General features: G+C 47.1%; 1 protein-coding gene and 1 non-coding gene across 2 annotated transcripts in view; both read left to right on the top strand.

Annotated features, from left to right (window-relative positions):
• LOC126214979 (uncharacterized) overlaps positions 1-22,443 on the top strand; it is a 424,425-nt gene that overhangs the window by 314,671 nt on the left and 87,311 nt on the right. The window contains exon 3 of the mRNA XM_049941611.1: positions 4,318-4,441. Within this exon, the coding sequence (XP_049797568.1) occupies positions 4,318-4,441 (124 nt within the window). The remainder of the gene's footprint in view (positions 1-4,317; positions 4,442-22,443) is intronic.
• On the top strand, positions 3,421-3,495 carry Trnas-cga (transfer RNA serine (anticodon CGA)). Its single transcript has one exon. It is a non-coding gene; the product is annotated as a tRNA-Ser (tRNA).

Raw genomic sequence — 22,443 nt, 5'->3', positions numbered from 1 at the left:
CGACTCTGCAAGTACTTGATAAGCTTCCGGAGGTATGTAGCACGGGATGTCGCAGCAGTTGCTCAGCAGAAAAAAGGCAGTTTACTACTAGTAATTGGTATGCTTCGTATGTTAAGAATATTTTAATAATTGTGTGCCATCAACTACAATATTATTAATTATGAGATTTATTGGCTAACCTGTTTAGTTCAACAATGTTCTTTCATACTTTGTCTTGAGCGCTGCAAGATTGTGCTAGTGTAATTGAGGGTATTTTGTTATTACTTCACAAAGCCTTACGGTAAACTCCAAAACATTCCGCCTCGCGTCACTTCGGTGCCGCAGACCACGAAGTGACGCATCGCCGCCACCCCACCTCTACGTGCGTTGTTCCGTTTGTTTACACGGAGCTGGCTCGGAACAGCGCCACGCCACTCTGTGTGATGTGGGCCTCGCGCCTGGGACAAACACTCGCAGGAACGGCGCGGCGCTGTCAGCACGCGGCTGAGGAAAGTACACCGCCGTGCTGCCGACATGGCAAACTCCCAATCGCAGACCCCTCAGATTTAATGGTAAAAATGGCCCAGTGGATTGCTCGTTAAAAACAGAACAGATCAGATCGAGCGACTTCTAATCAAGCTGCTATCCTATGGGGTATCGTCTCAGTTGTGCGACTGGATTCGTGATTTCCTGTCAGGAAGGTCGCAGTTCGTAGTAATAAACGGCAAATCATCGAGCAAAACTGAAGTGATATCAGGTGTTCCCCAGGGAAGCTTCTGGGTCCTCTGCTGTTCCTGGTCTATATAAATGACCTGGGTGACAATCTGAACAGTTCTCTTAGATTGTTCGCAGATGATGCTGTAATTTACCGTCTAGTAAGGTCATCCGAAGACCAGTATCAGTTGCAAAGCGATTTAGAAAAGATTGCTGTATGGTGTGGCAGGTGGCAGTTGACGCTAAATAACGAAAAGTGTGAGGTGATCCACACGAGTTCCAAAAGAAATCCGTTGGAATTCGATTACTCGATAATTAGTACAATTCTCGAGGCTGTCAATTCAACTAAGTACCTTGGTGTTAAAATTACGAACAACTTCAGTTAGAAAGACCACATAGATAATATTGTGGGGAAGGCGAGCCAAAGGTTGAGTTTCATTGGCAGGACACTTAGAAGATGCAACAAGTGCACTAAAGAGACAGCTTACACTACACTCGTTCGTCCTCTGTTAGAATATTGCTGCGCGGTGTGGGATCCTTACCAGGTGGGATTGACGGAGGACATCGAAAGGGTGCAAAAAAGGGCAGCTCGTTTTGTATTATCACGTAATAGGGGAGAGAGTGTGGCAGATATGATACGCGAGTTGGAATGGAAGTCATTAAAGCAAAGACATTTTTCGTCGCGGCGAGATCTATTTACGAAATTTCAGTCACCAACTTTCTCTTCCGAACGCGAAAGTATTTTGTTGAGCCCAACCTACATAGGTAGGAATTATCATCAAAATAAAATAAGAGAAATCAGAGCTCGAACAGAACAGTTTAGGTGTTCGTTTTTCACGCGCCCTGTTCGGGAGTGCAATGGTAGAGAGATAGTATGATTGTGGTTCGATGAACCCTCTACCAAGCACTTAAATGTGAATTGCAGAGTAATCATGTAGATGTAGAAAAGGTGACGTGCTGAACTGTGAAAAAAAGCTAAGTACAAACTGATATGTCCAAGTTCAAGATGTGAAACATCGAGCAACTCGCAAGAACCACGGTGTCGTGGTTGTTTAGTCACGGTTCTGGACTGCAAGGCGCCGGAGTTCCGTGTGGCGCCCCTTTCTTTTCTTTTTCCTCACAAATATATGAACTGTCCGTCCGGTCATTACTGTGTGTGTTCTGTACTCTTGGCAATTTATCGTATCAGTCTCGTGGTAAGAATATATTACCGTCGAAAGTAAATCTGATGAATGGTCAGAGCAGGCGAGATGCCTCAGACCTCACAGAAATGAGAACAGACGGGTGTGAACTATGTTACAACGAAGTAATTCACTGGTATTGGTATGCGTATTCAGATACAGAGATATGTAAACAGGCAGAATACGGCGTTGCAATCGGCAACGCCTATAAAAAATCAAGTGTCTGGAGCAGTTCTAAGATCGGTTACTGCTGCTACAACGGCAGGTTATCAAGCTTTAAGTGAATTTGGTGTTTTAGTCGGCGCACGAGCGATGGGACACAGCATCTCAGAGATAGCGACGAAGGGGGCATTTTCCCATACGACCATTTCCCGAGTGTACCGTGAATATCAGGAATCCGGTAAAACACCGAATCTCCGACATCGCTGCGGCCGGAAAAAGATCCTGCAAGAATGCGACCTCCGACAACTGAAAAGAATCTTTCAGCGTGACAGAAGTAAATCCTTCCGCAAATTGCTGCAGATTTCAATACTGGGTCGTCAACAAGTGTCATCGTGCGAACCATTCAACGAAACATCATCGATATAGGCTCACTCGTTTGACTGGGCCCGTTATCACCAACATTGGACTGTTGACAGGAAACTTGTTGCATCGAGTGGATGGTCGTGTACGGATGTGGAGACAACTTCACGAATCCACGGACTCTTCATGTCAGCAGGAGACTATTCAGCTGGTGGAGGCTCTGTAATGCTGTGGGGAGTGTCCTGTTGGAGTCATCTGGGACCTCTGATACGTGTAGATACGACGCTGACAGGTGAAACTTACGTAAGCATCCTGTCTGATCACCTGCATCCATTCATTTCCATTGTGCATACCGATGGACTAATGCAGTTCCAGCACGACCATGTGACAACACACACGTCCGGAATTGCTGGAGTGGCTCCAGGAACACTCTTCTGAGTTTAAACACTTCCGCTGGCCACCAAACTCCCCAGACATGAACATTGAGATATCTGGGACGCCTTTCCACGTACTGTTCAAAAAATGGTTCATATGGCTCTGAGCAATATGACTCAACATCTGAGGTCATCAGTCCCCTTGAACTACTTAAACCTATGAAACTTCCTGGCAGATTAAAACTGTGTGCCGGACCGAGACTCGAAGTCGGGACCTTTGCCTTTCGCGGGCAAGTGCTCTACCAACTGAGCTACCCACGCACGACTCACGCCCCGTACTTGCAGCTTTACTTCTGCCAGTACCTCGCCTCCTACCTTCCAAACTTTACAGAAGCTCTCCTCCGAACCCTGCAGAACTGGCACCACAGTTTTAATCTGCCAGGAAGTTACACATCACCGCACATTCCGCCGCAGAGTGAAAATCTCATTCTGGAAACATCCCCCAGGCTGTGGCTAAGCCATGTCTCCGCAATATCTTTTCTTTCAGGAGTGCTAGTTCTGCAAGGTCCGCAGGAGAGCTTCTGTAAAGTTTGGAAGGTTGGAAACGAGGTACTGGCAGAAGTAAAGCTGCAAGTACGGGGCGTGAGTCGTGCTTGGGTAGCTCAGTTGGTAGAGCACTTGCCCTCGAAAGGCAAAGGTCCCGAGTTCGAGTCTCGGCCCGGCACACAGTTTTAATCTGCCAGGAAGTTTCATATCAGCGCACATTCCGCTGCAGAGTGAAAATCTCGTTCTACTTAAACCTAACTAACCTAAGGACATCACACACATCCGTGCCCGAGGCAGGATTCGAACCTGCGTTTGTAGCGGTAGCGTGGTTCCAGACAAGCGCCTAGAACCGCTCGTACGCCGGCCGTTGTGGCTGAGCGGTAATAGGCGCTACAGTCTGGAACCGCGCAAGCGCTACGGTCGCAGGTTTGAATCCTGCCTCGGGCATGGACGTGTGTGATGTCCTCCTGTTAGGTATACGTAGTTCTAAGTCTAGGGGACTGATGACCTAAGATGTGAAGTCCCATAGTGCTTAGAGCCGTTTTGAACCGGCTCGTACTGTTCAGAAGAGACCTCCACCCCCTCGTACTGTTACGAGTTTACGGACAACCCTGCCAGGAATCATGGTGTCAGTTCCCTCCAGCACTACTTCATACAGTCGAGCCCACTCCACGTAGTGTTGCGGCACTTCTGCGTGTTCGCGGGGGCCCTACACTATATTAGACAGGTGTACCTGTTTCTTTGGCGCTTCAATTTATGAACTACTATTCTCCTCTAAAACTTTCTCCAAAAATTGTGATTAACGTTTGGTTTTCCCTAAGAAATTCATTGGACTTCGGCGTAATACCCGGCGATATACCAGTAAGCGTGGCATTTCGGGCCGTGAGAGTTGACATTTTCCAGTTCTGTTTGTTAAGACGGGGGTGCGAAGCCGCGCCTTTTCCCTCTAAGCGTCTGGTATTTGCAGTGCGCCTAACACTGGTGCGTCGTGTGTGTTGCAGCCCGAGCAACACGGCGCTGAGCTCGCTGGAGCTGCTGAAGGACTACCTGCAGACGCAGGGCACCTGCAAGTGCGGTCTCGAGTGCCCCCTGCACTGCGAGCAGGTCTTCAACTTCGACCCCAAGGTGAGTCCGCCGCGTCTGTTTTTAAATAGACCTGTAACCTCGCTTCTACTTTTGTAAGATTATATTTCGTTCATGTTTTTCTTACTCTGTGTTTCTGCATAATATGGCAGGAATGAAAACCTCTCAACTCCACATTGTTAGATTTTACAGGAGAAGACACGGTTTCTTAAAAATAATAATGTAACACTCATGCAATTGCTACACGTGTAACTATGTAGTAGAAGCTTATTTATAATTTTAACAAGTCCGTACACTTTCACATCTGTGTTTGATAATTTAGGTACTGGAATTATGAGATTTTCAGACAGACAGATCTTGAGGTTTCCAGTGCCTACCACATCGGGCTAAACTACTGAAATAAGCTTGATACTGATTCGTTATTTCCTGTCAGATAGGTCATCGTTCGTAGTAAGTAAAGAGGAGTTTGTCTAGTAAAATAAAAATTGTAACTGGCGTTCCGCAAGGAAGTGTCGTAGGCTCGCTACTGTTCCTAATCTAGACAAACGACTAATTAGGGCGCGTTGCTTCGCTCCTGTAGACTGTATGGTCCGCAGGATTTCTTTCTTTAATGTGGTAGAGCACTTGCTCGCGAAAGGCAAAGGCCCCGAGTTCGAGTCTCGGTCCGACACAGTTTTAATCTGCCAGGAGGTTTCAATGTTTATGTTGTTCACAAATTGCAACACCAAAACTTTTCATCCTAATTGAGGCCATAGAAACAATGTCTTTCCGAATATGTCTCTCACCAAAAAGCGATTCTAGTAGCTCTACTCCACAGCTTTAGTTCTTTGCGTCTTGCGCCCTTGTGATATTTCCATACAAATTTTTACCTCCAAACATCTTTCTTGTATCTAACTGCAGTTTTCTTAGTTTTAACTTTAAAACATTTTTACTTTAACTAACCATTTTCTTAAAGATTTTCGTCCCTTATTTCAACCCAGTAGAGGGTAAATTTGCAAAAACACGTATTTTATTTTGGACCGAGAAGTCAAATATCACTTTTTAGAGACGTAGCTTTAAACACGTTATTACTGCTTTATTAATGATTTGAAGAAATTTCATCCTTGCAGGGATTAAATTTTCAAAAATGCTGAAAAATTTTTCATATCTAATCGAGAAACCAGATACCAATTTTCTTAGTTCTAGCTTCAAAGTTTCCTTAATAGCACCATTTTCATCACATATGTTGTGGAGAACGCAAACCAGAGAGTCCTTTCTATTGGTAGAACACTTGGAAAATGCAACAGGTCTACTAAAGAGACTGCCTAAACGACGGTCATCTCTTCTGGAATATTGCTGCGTGTATCTTAGCAGATCGATTGACGGAAGACATCGAAAAGGTCAGGAGGACAGCTCGTTTTGTGCTATCGCGAAATAGGGGAGAGTGTGCCACAAGTATGAGGTGGCAATCATTAAAAGAAAGGCATTTTTCGTTGTGACAGAATCTCCTCGTGAAATCTCAGTCAAAAGATTTCTCCTACAAATGTGAAAATATTGTTGGCGCCTAACTACATAGGGAGACATGAATCTCCGAATCTGATATCGGTTAGATGGCGACAGGAACATTGGTGTTGGATTGGTGACAGTTAACCTTGTCTCGCGGCTTAAAGACCGTATTGAAAGTGTAGCAACGCGAGGTTTGATCATGGTTGCCAATAAACGGTTGGTGCTAATAAATACAGGCAAGTGAGACTTTGTATGACGCTACGTCTGACCACAAAGACCGCAGCAAATGAACTTTTCATCAAAGAGACGCAGTTTGAGACGTCAGTTTGCCCTTCCGAGCTGTATCTACTAACACTGTGTGCGTTTCGTTGCTTATGTTAACTCACTGAATCCTGGGCCACACTAATATTGTTGATGCCATTTTAAGTTCTGTGTCTTGTGCCTCGCCTCGCCTGTAATAAAACAGACACTGATTAGCGTGCGGGCCCTCTTCTGGAACGCAGTATACATGCGACCATGCGTGGCAAGCCTCCAAGACCTCAGTAGCTATGTGGCTATAGACGTGTACGCACAGGTCACACAAATACCATAAATTATGGGCCAGTGGTTAGCGCCGGATAGCGCCCGGGGTGTGTTCGATTCGGCTCAGATCAGAGTAATCTGGTGGTCAGTATATCAACTTGAGTCCACTGTAGCACGTCTCTGGCCTGGTAACATGGACACTTGTCCTGTTGGAAGATGCCATTGCAGGCAGAGAAGACATGAACAGATGTAAGCAGCTCAAATAGTCCACAGCTGTTACGGTACATTCTATTATTACAGGAGATCCCATTAAGGCCCAGCCAACGGCCTTGGCGCAGTGGTAACACCAGTTACCGTCCGATCACTGAAGTTAAGCGCTGTTGGGCTTAGCTAGCACGGTCACCGTCTGCGTCTGCTGAGTGCTGGTGGCAAGCGGGGTGCACTCAGCCCTTGTGAGGCAAATTAAGGAGCCAGTTGATTGAGAAGTAGCGGCTCCGGTCACGACAACTGACAGAGGCCGGGAGAGTGCTGTGTTGACCACACGCCCCTCAGCATCTGCATCCGGTGACGCCTAAGGATTGAGGATGACACGGCGGCCGGACGGTACCGTTGGGCCTTAGGATGCTGTATTTTGTTATTAACGCCCAGGTGCATGTGTCACATAGTGTAATACTGCCCCTACCGATCTGCAGTGCATGTTTCAAGCATTTGTTTGTAGTATAACGAACAGGGAACAAGAAAATTTATATTTTCATCTGAATTTTTATTTATTTTCCCTTCGTCGCAGCAAGATATGATTCAATGCAAATACAGTGGCACAGATAACTATATGTCAATGTGCGCCTCTCAAGACTAACGAGATTCTCCGAAGGGAAAAAACAGTAAAAACACTTTCAAATTTTGTAGCACAGACTGCCTTTTTTCCTTACCATCAAGGCAGCATGTTGCTGGAACCTTTACTGCATTACGTGAGTGCAAAATATTGTTTAAAGTTAATGTAACTAACTTCAACACGCCGGAAACGAAGTCGCATACATTTTCTGGATTATAAACAAGGCAAAAAAAGATGCATCCAGGCGGCTGCCAACGTGTCACCAACCGGGATGTGAAAATCTTAAATCTGTTCTAAATGGCCTGATATGCAAAGAAATAGTATGTTTTTTCGTTTAGTGAGTAATGTTAATGATATTGTACGTTCTTCCTTTTATGGTGCGCCGCATAGACATAGCAACAACGGTACATTGTAACGCAATTTCACGAGTGGGACATTAGTACACGTATTTGACAAAATTCAAAATTCTGTGAATCAGAAGCTTACATTAATAAAAATTATCACCTTTTTAAAAATTATCGTAAAAGTTCGTCTCTGTGACGGGTTTTCTGGTCGCAAGAAATGTCATTCATCCGAGCAGGCGACACGCCTCCAGTGATCGTATGCCAACTACATTCGTAATTAAGGTTGTGTCGTTGGGTCAAAATGGGAACACGCAGGGGAAGTGCGCTGTGCTCCGGAACACACAGCCTGTACGAGGTGCATTCAAGTTCTAAGGCCTCCGATTTCTTTTTCTAATTAACTACTCACCCGAAATCGATGAAACTGGCGCTACTTCTCGACGTAATCGCCCTGCAGACGTACACATTTTTCACAACGCTGACGCCATGATTCCATGGCAGCGGCGAAGGCTTCTTTAGGAGTCTGTTTGACCACTGGAAAATCGCTGAGGCAATAGCAGCACGGCTGGTGAATGTGCGGCCACGGAGAGTGTCTTTCATTGTTGCTAAAAGTCACTAGGAGCCAGGTCAGGTGAGTAGGGAGCACGAGGAATCAAAGTTGTTATCACGAAGAAACTGTTGCGTAACGTTAGCTCGATGTGCGGGTGCGTTGTCTCGGTGAAACAGCACACGCGCAGCCCTTCCCGGACGTTTTTGTTGCAGTGCAGGAAGGAATTTGTTCTTCAAAACATTTTCGTAGGATGCACCTGTTACCGTAGTGCCCTTTGGAACGCAATGGGTAAGGATTACGCCCTCGCTGTCCCAGAACATGGACATCATTTTTTCAGCACTGGCGGTTACCCGAAATTTTTTTGGTGGCGGTGAATCTGTGTGCTTCCATTGAGCTGTCTGGCGCTTTGTTTCTGGATTGAAAAATGGCATCCACGTCTCATCCATTGTCACAACCGATGAAAAGAAAGTCCCATTCGTGCTGTCGTTGCGCGTCAACATTGCTTGGCAACATGCCACACGGGCAGCCGTGTGGTCGTCAGTCAGCATTCGTGGCACCCACCTGGATGACACTTTACGCATTTTCAGGTCGTCATGCAGGATTGTGTGCACAGAACCCACAGAAATGCCAACTCTGGAGGCGATCTGTTCAACAGTCATTCGGCGATCCCCCAAAACAATTCTCTCCACTTTCTCGATCGTGTCGTCAGACCGGCTTGTGTGAGCCCGAGGTTGTTTCGGTTTGTTGTCACACGATGTTCTGCCTTCATTAAACTGTCGCACCCACGAACGCACTTTCGACACATCCATAACTCACCACATGTCTCCTTCAACTGTCGATGAATTTCAATTGGTTTCACACCACGCAAATTCAGAAAACGAATGATTGCACGCTGTTCAAGTAAGGAAAACGTCGCCATTTTAAGTATTTAAAACAGTTCTCATTCTCGCCGCTGGCGGTAAAATTCCATTTGCCGTATGGTGCTGCCATCTCTGGGACGTATTGACAAAGAACGCGGCCTCATTTTACAACAATGCGCATGTTTCTATCTCTTTCCAGTCCGGAGAAAAAAATCGGAGGCCTTAGAACTTGAATGCACCTCTTAGTACCCCCTCTCTATGCCGTCGTACAGAATGGCCAAGTCTCCGACCTGCACGGTGTGTGATGAGGCGTGAATGTCCAACACCGTCAACCGCTTTCTGTATGTGCTCACGACAGTAGCACGCCAACAGCACACCGGCTTACCAGATTCAAATTGCGGGGACCTAACGATCCACTGCGTTGCCAAAGTCACTTATAACTGGTTTTCTCCGTTTGCGGCCCGTATCGTTTCTAGAAATACATTCGCATTCATCTCTGCTACGCCTAATATGTACCGTTTGCGCTTCGTGTGCCTGCTAAGCTTGAAATTTCGCTGTGGGCAGTGATGATAACTTTATGGCTCATCGGTGTGCAGCAAGGGAGAGGAAAGTAACGAGATTGACAACATTGCGAGCGACTTGCATCGTTGTAGTGTTCTACTTGTGTAGACTGGTGTGTTCGTCCCTTCCCGAATTTCAGCTTCGTACAGCCACCAGGATGGAAAGTTGGATGGACAGAGGAAAAATTGAAGAGGTACTGAGAAGAGTGGAAGAGAAAAGACGTTTACTGGATGCAATAAAAAGAAATTGGATTGGACATATTTTAAGAAAGAATGACTGACTGATAAAAACAGTTTTAGAAGGTTATGTAGAACGGAAAAGGAAGCGAGGAAGGAAGAGATTTCAGATACTGGATGACGTGATGGACGGTACAACGTACAGCAGCCATAAGAAGGAAGCAATGGATCGCAGAAAATGGAGAGGCAAGGGACCTGCTAATACAGCAGAAAAAATGACAGCCACCACGTTATTTGAGAACGCCATCAGTGAAGCTGTATTTTGTTGTGTGGTACGGAAATGGAACTGCGGAATTTAGAGCAACGTTAAGCATCAGGTTTTCTGTTAAAGCTGGGGAATCTCCTAGAGTGACGTTTGAAAAGTTGAAGCTGGCGTATGGGGAGCATTCCTTATCAAGAGGACAAATCTTTCGCTGGCGCAGCTCATTTCAGAAACGCCGGGAACACGTTGAAAATAAACCTCGCCGAGGGAGGCCAACTTAAAAAACCGCCGAAAACGTGCTTCGGCAGTGGGGATATCGTGCATAAATAATTTGTTCCTCCAGAACAAACTGTCAACGAAATATTTTACAGAGATGTCCTTAAATGATCGGGGTGAATCTAGTGAGATTTGACACTGCAGACGAGGGAATGCTGCATCATGTCACACCACTTCCGTCACGGAATTTTTGACCTCGAAAGGCATTCCTGTTCCACAGTACCCTGTTCACGCGATCGGAGTCCTTGCGACTTTCTTTTCCAGCTGTTGAAAAATGTCTTACGAGGACGTCATTTTGCGACTCTAAAGAACATTCAAAAGAATGTGACCGACATGTTAAAGGCCCTACCAGTTGAATCCTTTCAGTGCTGCTACGAAGACCGGGAATGCCCCCCCCCCCCCCCCCCCCCCAGTTCGTAGCTGCCAAAGGGGACTACTTTGAAGGGGAGCATATTGCTTGGAGAAAACTGATAGATAAAAATTAGGCTTATTACTTCTCGCGCACACCTCTTTCAAGATCAGTGCATCACTATCGTTTGTGCCACGCCAAGCTAGCCCCGGGACCTTCTGTGAGTACGAGTATACCAGCTGTTTCGGTCACGGCCTACACAACCGAGTGAAAAGGTCGCACGACATTTAGAACGTTTGCCCTTTCTAATAATTTTCTGAGCGCTGCATTAGGCAATCTGGTTGCAGTCCACGAGGGTAAACGAGGGTAAAAAAAGTTTTGTCAAAGGAAGGTGCCACGGTAACGTATCGGGGAAGTTGGATTGCGTGCGCCCTCGGTTGATTCGCCCATCGAATAACTTTGCGCTTTAATTTTCCGGTGGTCGCAAATGCGGCACGTGCGACTCACAAAGCGACAGTGGTATTCCGTAATTTGTGCGCAGCAGCGGCGTATTTTTTGTTGATGTTTTACATTTTACAGTATTTTCCGCCTCGCATTCCAGGCGTTATCGCGAGTGCTAATACAATGTGTGCGGCAGAGGGTGTTGCAATATCCACAGCAGTGCGGTGAGCCGCTGAGGGGATATTTTCGTCTTCCTCCACTTTTACATACATCAGCTGGCACAGCGCGCCACGAGCCTAGGCGTAACGGTTATCCCTAAAACAACCATTTCTCGGCTGTACTCATTTCCGTCTCCAGTTTAACCTATTAAAATTGTGCAAAATAACCGGTTTTGAGTTTTTATTGCCATTTCCAGTAGAAGCTGACGTCGAATAAAGATTTAAAAATTCCTGACAAATCCGTACCCAGAACAATCACCTCTGGCCGTAATAACGGCATTGATACCCCTGGGCATTGAGTAAAACAGAGCTTGGATTGCGTGAACAGTTACAGCTGCCCATGCAGCTTCTACACGATACCACAGTTGCTCGGCCACCATTGACCAGACGTTTTCAGTTGGTGAGAGATCTCGAGAATGTGCTGGCCAGGGCATCAGTCAAACATTTTCTGAATCCAGAAAGGCCCGTACAGGATCTGCAACATGCGGTCGTGCATTATCCTGCTAAAATGTAAGGTTTCGCAGGGATCGAATGAAGGGTAGAGCCACGGGTCGTAACAGATCTGAAATGTAACGTCCACTGTTCAAAGTGCCGGCAATGCGAACAAGAGGTGGCAGAGACGTGTAACCAATGGCACCCCATACCATCACGCCGGGTGATACGCCAGTATGGCGATGACGAATACACGCTTCCAATGTGCGTCCACCGCGATGTCGCCAAACACGGATGCGACAATCATGATGCTGTAAACAGAACCTGGATTCATCCAAAACAATGACGTTTTGCCATTCGTGCACCCGGGTTCGTCGTCGAGTACACCATCGCAGGCGCTCCTTTCTGTGATGCAGCGTCAAGAGTAACCGCAGCGACGGTCTCCGAGCTAATAGTCCGTGCTGCTGCAAACGTCGAACTGTTCGTTCAGATGGTTGTTGTCTTGCAAACGTCCCCATGTGTTGACTCAGGGATCGAAACGTGGCTGCACGATCCGTTACAGCCATGCAGATAAGATGCCTGTAATCTCGACTGCTAGTGATACGAGGCCGTTGGAATCCAGGACGGCGTTCCGTATTACCCTCCTGAACCCACCGATTCCATATTCTGCTAACAGTCATTGATACACCCTATAACTGTAATGGCGAGCCAAAACATCATAACCATTGCTCACAGCGAGGCAAAGGCGCCTGGGGGCGTTCCGGACACGCGACATGACAAAAAGCAAACGGATCAGAGACGAATAGGGATTCATTCTAGCGACGATACGAGCTGCAAATGGGTGAATCCCTTGACGTAAGAGGGCAGATAGTTGTGGCCTGGCATCTCAAACTGCAAAGCTGGTCGGCTACTCGCGTCCTGCTGCGTGAGCATCTGTGGGACTCATCACAGAAGTGGAGGTCGGAGGCTTAGCCGCTCTGTAAAGCAGAATAGGCGGCCATGTGTGGCATTTCTGACTACAGTGCTGCTGCAGGTGGAAGAGTTTCGGAGCACACCGTTCATCGTACACGAGGTTCCGCAGCTGACGACCTATACGTCTACCCAACGGCAATGTCACTTACGACTGGGGGTGGCTATGAGATGAGAGTTTTCGATCGTGGATCAATGAAAGTATGTCACTGGTTTCGATGAACTTAGTTTGTTACACCTGGTCAATGGTTGTGTCCGAATTACGCAGACATGCAGGCAGACGGCTTCTCCAAACATGCCCCACGACACAGACGCAAGTCGAAGCGGCGATGTTATGCTATGGGGTACATTCATCGGTGTTTACGTGGGAGCTATAGTAGTAATCTAAGACTCCATGGCAGTTATGGAGTAAATGAACGCTATAGCGGACCTCTTGCTTCCCATCCTGCCTGTGTCCTCACCGCTGGCGAAACTTGCAGCAGGAGATGCCGATATCACAAGGCCTGAATTGCGCCACGGTGATCTAAGAAGCATAATAGTGAATTCCCACCGATGTCTTTGCCACTGAACTCGGCCCATCTGAAGCCCGTAGAACGCATCTGGGAGCCTGTTCCGCCCCTGCAGTTGACCACCCCATAATCTTTAGGAAACAGGGAACCCGTGCGAAACTTTCAGTTTTATGGTTTGAAAAAATGTCTATTTCGATTAAGTGTGGTCGTTGGGATAAGGTTAGTTATTTTCGCCTATAAAAATTAGCCAAACGACGTGAAGTGATCATGAATTTATAGTACATCCTATCCATACATGTTGCTTTTAATTTTTGAGAAATACGAATATGAAATACAAAGACGTCAATAAATGCAAAATGCATACGTTAGAACGAAATGTTCGCTTCTTACCTGATATCACGAAGTCCACAATAACCTCCAATTTTATTTTGAGATAATTGCACTTTTCTTTAAGTAAGCACGTTAGGCCTTAGTAACGACAGGTACACTCAATTCAAGGCAACAGTGACGAAGTTTGTCGTTTCGGGAAGTATTTGTTTAGAAAAGTAGTACGACGTGCAGAGAGAATGGACTACCGCAGTGGTCACGGTTATTACCTATCACAACGTTGTATCGAAGTTATTCCATTTACTTTAAAACAAATAAAATGGTATTTATAAGAAGAAAACATGAAAAGGGACTCTTATTCGTGATTAACAAGTCAACTTCGTAAAATATAGGCATCCATGATGGCTTTTTGCCTATGATAGAAGTCTTACTTTTCACGTATATTAAGTTCTAGGTCAAGATCGGATGCGATGTCCGAATCTGGTTTAAAAACGTTTGTAACAATACGCTATTCATCCCTGCACGACCAGCATGTTTTGAGGAAAAGGGATGTTGACATGAGAAATGGTATATATGATTGGGTGACCTGTGCATTGACGCCCCCATGCCTCCAGAAACGCACGAAAAACAAATTGATGGCACGCGTGTTCGACGCCGTATTACGTTGTCACCGTGGACCACCACGCTATTAACAATGTGTTGCCTCGCCAGTATATTTCACTAAATTTTGCATGATGTAATGTGAAAGGCGGGAAATTCAAGGAAGAAGTCACATTGGTACTGAGAATTTCACGTTGCCGATTCGCAGTTGTGACATTTGTAGCACATGTTTCGGAACAACGTTATCCCATTCTTTGAAACAAGGAAACCAATCAATACTTCGTAATAGTACATGCAGTTGTGTAACCCACTGTACAGCTTCCGTCCTATTAGGCGCCGGCAAAAAAACCCAGCAGCAAACATGTACTGTCGAACATAAAACTGTGCTGTAGTCTCCAAGCACAGCTGTCAACTAAAGGCAGCCGCTTTCACCTACCAAAGATAGTGCTTTCCTACAATGCTTGTGTCACAACCCCCAACGATGATACTGTGTATCTGGCCAAATCTTATACACCTGTGTTGCATGTGCATCCACAGAGCAAGGCAAACCTGACGCCGTTAATTCGAATAAGTTGGTAGCTGCTTCCCAATGAGGCCATCGCCCCTTGGTCACTTCTGTCTTCTCATTTAACGTGCTGACGCATTCCTTTCCCAAAGAGCAGAAGACCTTCACTGCCTCTGAATTTGACAACTAGCACCGTTTATCCTCAAAGTACCTGCTGCTTTACTTTTGGCGGTGCATAATGGTTTATAAGCGCTAAGGTATATTAGACAACAGGCTGAATAAATATTTGCATATAGTTGCCAGGTAGTGTATTATGGGAATTTGATTGGTTTCCTTGTCGTCTCAAAATGTGTCAAAATCTAACATTTGACAACTAGTGGCGCAAACATTCTCAGCACCCTGTCATGAGACAGTTGTTTGGTAGCTTCACTGCAGATCAGACTGTAACAATAGCACGATTGCTTTTCAGTGTTCAGTTGTCGATCTGTGCAAAGCGCAAAGAACAATACAAACGCAAAACGTAGGCCGTACACTTTTTCCCTATAAGCCTACATCAGTTTTCTACATAATTGCCGTTTACTGCTACTCATTTTTCGTCATATGCTTAGCTTTTTCAACCCCTCTCATAGTTCTCTGCCTGGAAAATGGGATTAGTTAATATCGCTTTGTCCATCAAGCCATTTTTTAAAGTTGTTGGCAAGCGTCTTTTCGTGTTTAGACATGTACCCTTTAAGCCCATCGGTGTGTACTCTGCTATTGCCCACCAGCTCATCCTGACTTTCACAATGTACACGACAGCCGAGAAAGCGGATGTAGCTTTCACTTTTGGCGTATGTCGCCGGACTGTTAGGGCATCGGTACAGTTGTATGCGGTACCCCGATCACTCCAAGAGCTCATTGTCACTGCAGATTAAAAAATCGAGGAAGTGGCATTTGGAGAATAAAATACGTGCTCGATGAGAACGTTTTAGCAGAGTTAGTGTGCTGTCTCCTGTTCGCGTTGCAAATGATGAGAGAAGCCTGTGCCGGTATACTACGTACTGTTTTCGAGTAGCGGCAAGAGGGAGACACAGCTTTTAATGTCCCCATCCGACGAGCGGATGCCATCACTCCAGGACACACTGCGGAGTGGGTTGGAATTTAACGCAGGGACTGGTGGTCAGGGATTTGACGCCGACCTCGCTGCTGGAAAAGTCAACAGCACGCGGCGTACACACCCTAGGTGTAGCCTCGACCGACCAAGTTTTGACTTCGGTGATCTGGCGGTAACCGGTGTATCCATTTCACTAAGACCGTTGAGGGAACCGTACACTAGTTAGTGATTACTAACATTTTGTTAAGTAGTTTTGGGGAGGGAGGGGGGGGATCTGTTTCTTTTAATGACACGACAGTGGTTTCCCGCGTTGTTACTTTCTTGCTATTTCATCTAGTTCTGCACATGCTGTGTTCAAGTTCACTTCGAAGACTGTTTCCAATGCCACATAAGACGTTATATGGTTCCATCAAAAAAGTGTGTGATGATTCGACAGCTCTAAACGTAATAAATTACTTTGTAAGTAAAATAGCTACATTGTCCGCTATAAATAAGCGGAAATTATACCTCTGTACGTTTAACCTCTGCATATTACTGCGTGACAAAAGTGAAAGAGCACACGGTCTGATGTCAATGTAACTTCGTACACCCACACGTACGAACCTTCAGCAGGTATGTCAGCTATTATATTTTCAATTGTGTGACACATACAACGGCCACCAGGATGCATTACTGTTATGTTGTATTTAGTATTCTTACGAGCTCTGATAGGGTGTAGAAGGGGTGAGGAGAATTTATGTTGCGTGATCACTGAAGGGACATGGAGACGCCATGGCGTCATAGGACCGCTATTATTTACTTTATACGTAAACGATCTGGCGAACGGTGAGGAGCAATTTGCTGTTGTGTGCTGGTTATGTGATTTACAGAAATGTGCCGAAGATGACTGTAGGAGGATACAATAGGACTCAGAAAAGTTTCTGGTTGGTGTGATAAATGGTAGCTGCCTAAATGTAAAAAAAGTAAGTTAATGCAGATGAGCAGGAAGAACAAACCCATAATGTTCGGATACGGTCTTAGCAGTGTCCTGCTTGACACTTAACGTCGTTTAACTGTGTGCAACGTTGCAGAGCGATATGAACTGGAAAGAGCGCGTGAGAACTGTGGTAGGAAAGGCGAATGTCGGCTTCGTTCTATTAGGAGAATTTTGAAGTGTGGTGCATCTGTAAAGGAGACCGTATCGAGGACGCTTGTGCGACCTATTCTTGAGCATTGGCCGAGTGATTGGGGGTCTGTATGAGGTCGCATTAAAGGAAAACATGGAAACAGTTCAGAGGGGGCTGCTACATCTGTTACCGGTAGGTTCGAGCAACACCCAAATGTTACAGAGATGCTTTGGGAACTCAAATGGGAATCCTAGTAGGGAAGACAAGGTATTTTCGAGGAACAGGGTTGAGAAAAATTAGAGAACAGTCATTTAAAGGTGACTGCAGAACCATTCTACTGCCGCCAACGTGCATTATGCGTAAGGATCACGTAGATGAGGTACGAGAAATTACGGCTCGTATCAGGGCTTATCGGCAGTCGTTTTTCCCTCTCTGTTTGCAAGTGGAACAGGAAAGGACACGTTACACTCCGCAGTGCACTGTACCGTGGGTGGTGGTGTGTTTAAGAGGGGGCTCATTCTGAGGGGTATATTTGGCGGGCTGGTCGAATTGTTTAATGTGCAGTTCTGTGGGACATTCTGTTTATGTCAGTGGTGTGATGTAGGTCTGCATGAGAGTATGAAATGCTAGCATACTCGTCAATGTTCGTGCGTAGAGGTGTACCGTGCACATCGTAAATCCTTCACGTATTTGTCATCCGAGAACAAGCAGTGCACTCCCTGTGTCGTCCCGCACCATTAATCAGACTAGCAGTAGCCAGACCAAGGAATTAGCGACCCACGCTTGGGCTACTGTTAACACTGACGCCTACGTTTGGGGTTGTACAGAGAGATTTTTTTGTTTTGGTTTTAGGGCGCAAAACTGCTATGGTCATTAGCGCCCGGTCCGTGACTTAGGAAACAGTAAAAAACCGAAAATGGAAACCAGCAGCAATGCGAACGAAACTCAAAAAATTGGAGATACTAAAAGCAGAAGGAAGGCTTAAAAATCCACTACAGAAAGGGGTTGGTTGTCCCCCAAAAAAACTTCAAATGACTGACGTCATTTCACTGGCACTAATAAACTCGAGAACGCGATCGGCCGAGCGCGTGTCATCTGCTAAAATTGACGATATATCAGGCGACAGCTGTAGACGGGCGCGTAACGGAGTAAAACAGGGGCACTCAATTAAAAGGTGTCTTACCGTCCACAGCTGAGAGCAGTGGGGACAGAGTGGGGGAGGTTCGCCGCTTAAAAGATGTCGATGGCTAAAAAGACAGTGCCCTATCCGGAGTCTAGTTAAAATTACCTCCTCCCGACGACGCGTTCGGGAGGAAGAGGTCCAAGCACAAGGAAGAGCTTTCACGTCCCGAAATTTATTATGGGGAAGTGTCGACCAATGTGCGTGCCATAAAAGAACAAGACGACATAAAACGCTCCGTAGATCGGCGAAGGGAATCGATTGAATAGCTGGCCGAAGAAGAGACTGCAGCCTTGGCCGCTATATCGGTCGCCTCATTTCCACGGATACCAACGTGTCCCGGGAGCCACAGGAACGCCACCGAGACGCCCCCAGGTGGAGCAAGCGCAGACAGTCCTGAATCCGGTGGACCAGAGGGTGGACAGGGTAAAGAGCTTGGAGACTGAGGAGAGAGCTGAGAGAATCTGAACAGATAACATACTGTATCCGCTGATGGCGGCGGATGTAGTGAACAGCCAGGAGAACAGCGTAAAGCTCCGCAGTATAAACCGAACACTGGTCGGGAAGCCGAAATTGATTTGGGATGTCGCCAACAATATAGGCACTCCCTACACCTAACGATGTTTTTGAGCCATCAGTGTAAATAAATGTGGCTTCCTTCATTTGTGCACATAGAGCTGAAAATGCCCGACGATAAACAAGTGAAGGGGTACCATCCTTGGGAAACTGACAAAGGTCACGGAGCAGACAGATCCGGGGACGGAGCCAAGGCTGTGCTGTACCCCAAGTTGTCAAGAAGGTTTTAGGAGAGCGGAAGGAAAGAGAATGGAGCAGTTGACGGAAGCGGACTCCCGATGGTAGTAGGGAGGAGGGCGGCCTGCATACCCTACATCAAAGAAGGCGTCGAAAAAGATGTCATGGGCTGTATTAGCAGGCATGGAAGACAGATGGCTAGCATAACGACTCAGAAGGACTGCTCGCCGACTGGACAGCGGAGGTTCAGGAGTCTCAGCATAAAGGCTTTCCACAGGGCTGGTGTAAAAAGCTCCAGACACTAAACGTAATCCACGGTGGTGGATAGAGTCGAGACGCCGAAGAATAGACGGCCGAGCAGAGGAGTAGACTATGCTTCCATAGTCCAATTTCGAGCGCACTAAGGCACGATAGAGGCGGAGAAGGACCACTCGGTCCGCTCCCCAGGAGGTACCATTCAGGACACGGAGGGTGTTAAGCGATCGCAGACAGCGAGCCGAAAGATAGGAAACGTGGGAGGACCAGCACAGTTTTCTGTCAAACATAAGACCCAAGAATTTAGCGACGTCCGAAAACGGAAGGTTGACAGGTCCTAGATGTAAGGAGGGTGGAAGAAACTCCTTACGTCGCCAAAAATTAACACAAACGGTCTTACTGGGAGAAAAACGGAAGCCGGCTTCGATGCTCGAAGAGTGGAGGCGATCGAGACATCCTTGAAGACGTCGTTCAAGAAGGCTGGTTCGTTGAGAGCTGTAGTACATCGCAAAATCGTCCACAAAGAGGGAGCCCGAGACATCAGGAAGGAGACAATCCATAATTGGATTTATGGCAATGGCAAACAGTACCACACTCAGCACGGAGCCCTGGGGTACCCCGTTTTCTTGGGAGAAAGTACGGGAGAGAGTAGTGTTCACCCGCACTCGAAATGTGCGCTCTGCCATAAATTCGCGAAGAAAAAGGGGCAGCCGACCTCGAAAGCCCCAAGAGAACAGTGTGCGGAGGATGCCTGTCCTCCAACAGGTATCGTATGCTCTTTCCAGATCAAAAAATATTGCTACTGTTTGGCGTTTCCGGAGAAAATTGTTCATGATATAAGTGGAGAGAGCAACAATATGGTCAACTGCAGGACGATGCTTTCGGAATCAGCATTGGGCAGGTGTTGAAAGACTGCGGGACTCCAGCCACCAAGCTAAACGGCAATTCACCATACGCTCCAAAACCTTACATACACTACTCGTGAGAGAAATGGGGCGATAGCTAGAGGGGAGATGTTTCTCCTTTCCAGGTTTCGGAACAGGAACGACGATAGCTTCCCGCCATCGTCTGGGAAAAGTACTGTCGGTCCAAATTCGATTATAAAGGCGAAGGAGGTAACGCAGACTATGGGTCGATAAATGCAGCAACATTTGGACGTGGATACCATCCGGTCCTGGGGCGGAGGAGCGAGAAGAAGAGTGCATGTTGGAGTTCTCGTATGTAGAAAACAGTATTGTAGCTCGCGATTTTGAGAGGAGAAAGCAAGAGGTCGCACTTCCGCTGCACGTTTCTTCGGGAGAAACGCTGACGGGTAATTTGATGAGCTCGAAATCTCAGCAAAGTGCTGACCCAATGAGTTAGAAATTGCGACGGGCTCCACTAATATATCATGCGCGACAGTGAGCCCAGAGACTGGGGAGAAACTAGGCGCGCCTGATAACCGTCGAAGCCGACTCCAAACTTCCGAGGAGGGAGTGAAGGTGTTAAATGAGCTAATAAAGAAGCTCCAGCTTGCCTTCTTGCTATCGCGGATGACGCGACGGCATCGCGCACGGAACTGCTTATAGCGGATACAGTTGGCCAAAGTAGGATGGTGGCGGAAAACGCGAAGAGCACGCCGCCGCTCACGTATTGCGTCACGGCATGCCTGGGGGGCGCCGGGGCAATTCGGAGGTGCGTGGTATTGAACGTTCCGCAGCTGCAAGAATAACGTCGGTAATATGTGTGACATTGTCGACGCTAGGAAAGTGACGGTCATCGAATGTCGCTAGAGACGAAAAAAGTGTCCAATCGGCTTGGGCAAACTTCCAGCGTCGCGGGCGCATGTATGGCAGTTGAGGCTGCAGTCTAAGGACACATGGAAAGTAGTCACTCGAGTGTGTATCATCAAGGGCGAACCATTCGAAGTGCCGAGCTAGCGGAACAGTACCGACCACAAGTTCCAAATGAGATAAATTTGTCGTGGAGGCAGACAAAAATGTGGGGACCCCAGTGTTGAGGCAAACTAGATCCGCTTGGTGGAAGACGTCTAGCAATAGTGAGTCACGTGGACAAGGATGTGGAGATCCCCAAAGCGGGTGGTGGGCATTGAAGTCCCCAACCAGCAAATAGGGGGGTGGAAGCTGACCAAGAAGATGATCAGCTCGTGCCATTGGTGTGGACGATGGAATGTATACAGTACAAAGAGAGAACGTGTATCCAGAAAGGGAAAGACGGACGGCGACAGCTTGGAAGGAAGTGTTTAAGTGGATTGGGTGATAATGGAGAGTATCATGGAGAAGAATCATGAGTCCTCCATGGGCTGGAGTGCCTTCAACAGAGGGGAGATCATATCGGACGGACTGAAAATGAGGGAGAACAAAGCGGTCATGGGGACGCAGCTTTGTTTCCTGAAGACAGAAGATGACCGGCGAGTAGGATCGTAAGAGGATCGACAATTCATCCAGATTGGCTCGAATGCCGCGGATATTCCAGTGGATAATGGACATAGGGTGAACAGAAAATGGAGGAATGTGACCAAAGTTGCTGTCAACTCAACGACTGCTCAGAGCTTGCAACCGACAGCACGGAATGGCAGAAGATCCTGATCCAAAAGTTGTTCAGGAGCAGCTCCTGCCACCAGCGATCGGCCGATTGATCGACCGCCAGCAGTGCGCCTCGGCGACACAGAAGATGGCCGAGGGCGATTTCCGCCAGGTGGTGCTGTAGATGGGACACGCCTTGGCAGAGAAGGAGAGGAACTGAGTTCTTATTAGCCTTCTTGGAAATATGATGTTTAGATGGAGGAACCGATGGTTGTGAAGTTGGGTTACATAAAAAATCATCACGAGTATGCTCTTTTTTCGAAGTCTTGGTGTCTGACTTTTGGGCTCGAGATTTAGCAGAACCCGATTAAGGGTGAGCCATAGAGTGGGCAGGCGAAAGTGGTGAGGTTGAACGGGCGATCTTTGCGCTGGCCGATCTGACGACCGTGGCACTAAAGGTGAGGTCGCAAGTCTGCGTGGCCGCCTCCTTTGTTGGCCGAGGAGAAGCAAGGACAGCGCTGTATTTTCCTTTCTGAGGCACGGTGGGCTGTTGACTGGCGAATAATTTTCGAGCAGCGAAGGTCGACACCTTTTCCTTCACTCTGATTTCCTGGATGAGCTTTTCGTCTTTAAAAACGGGGCAATCTCGAGAGGACCAAACGTGGTCACCCATACAGTTGATGCAGCGAGGGGATGGAGGTGGACAAGCACCCTCATAGGCATCCTTGGCACACGTAACACATTTGGCCGGATTGGAACAGGACTGGCTGGTGTGATTGAACCGCTGACACCGATAGCAACGCGTAGGGGTTGGGACGTAAGGGCGAACGGAAATTACCTCTCAACCTGCTTTGCTTTTCGATGGTAGTTGAACTTGTCAAATGTCAAGAAGACAGTGCGGGTTGGAATGATGTTCG

This window comes from Schistocerca nitens, chromosome 12, assembly GCF_023898315.1.
Source record: "Schistocerca nitens isolate TAMUIC-IGC-003100 chromosome 12, iqSchNite1.1, whole genome shotgun sequence".
NCBI lineage: Eukaryota > Metazoa > Arthropoda > Insecta > Orthoptera > Acrididae > Schistocerca > Schistocerca nitens.
Note: the sequence above shows the minus strand (reverse complement) of the source record. Positions and strands in the feature narration are given on the sequence as shown.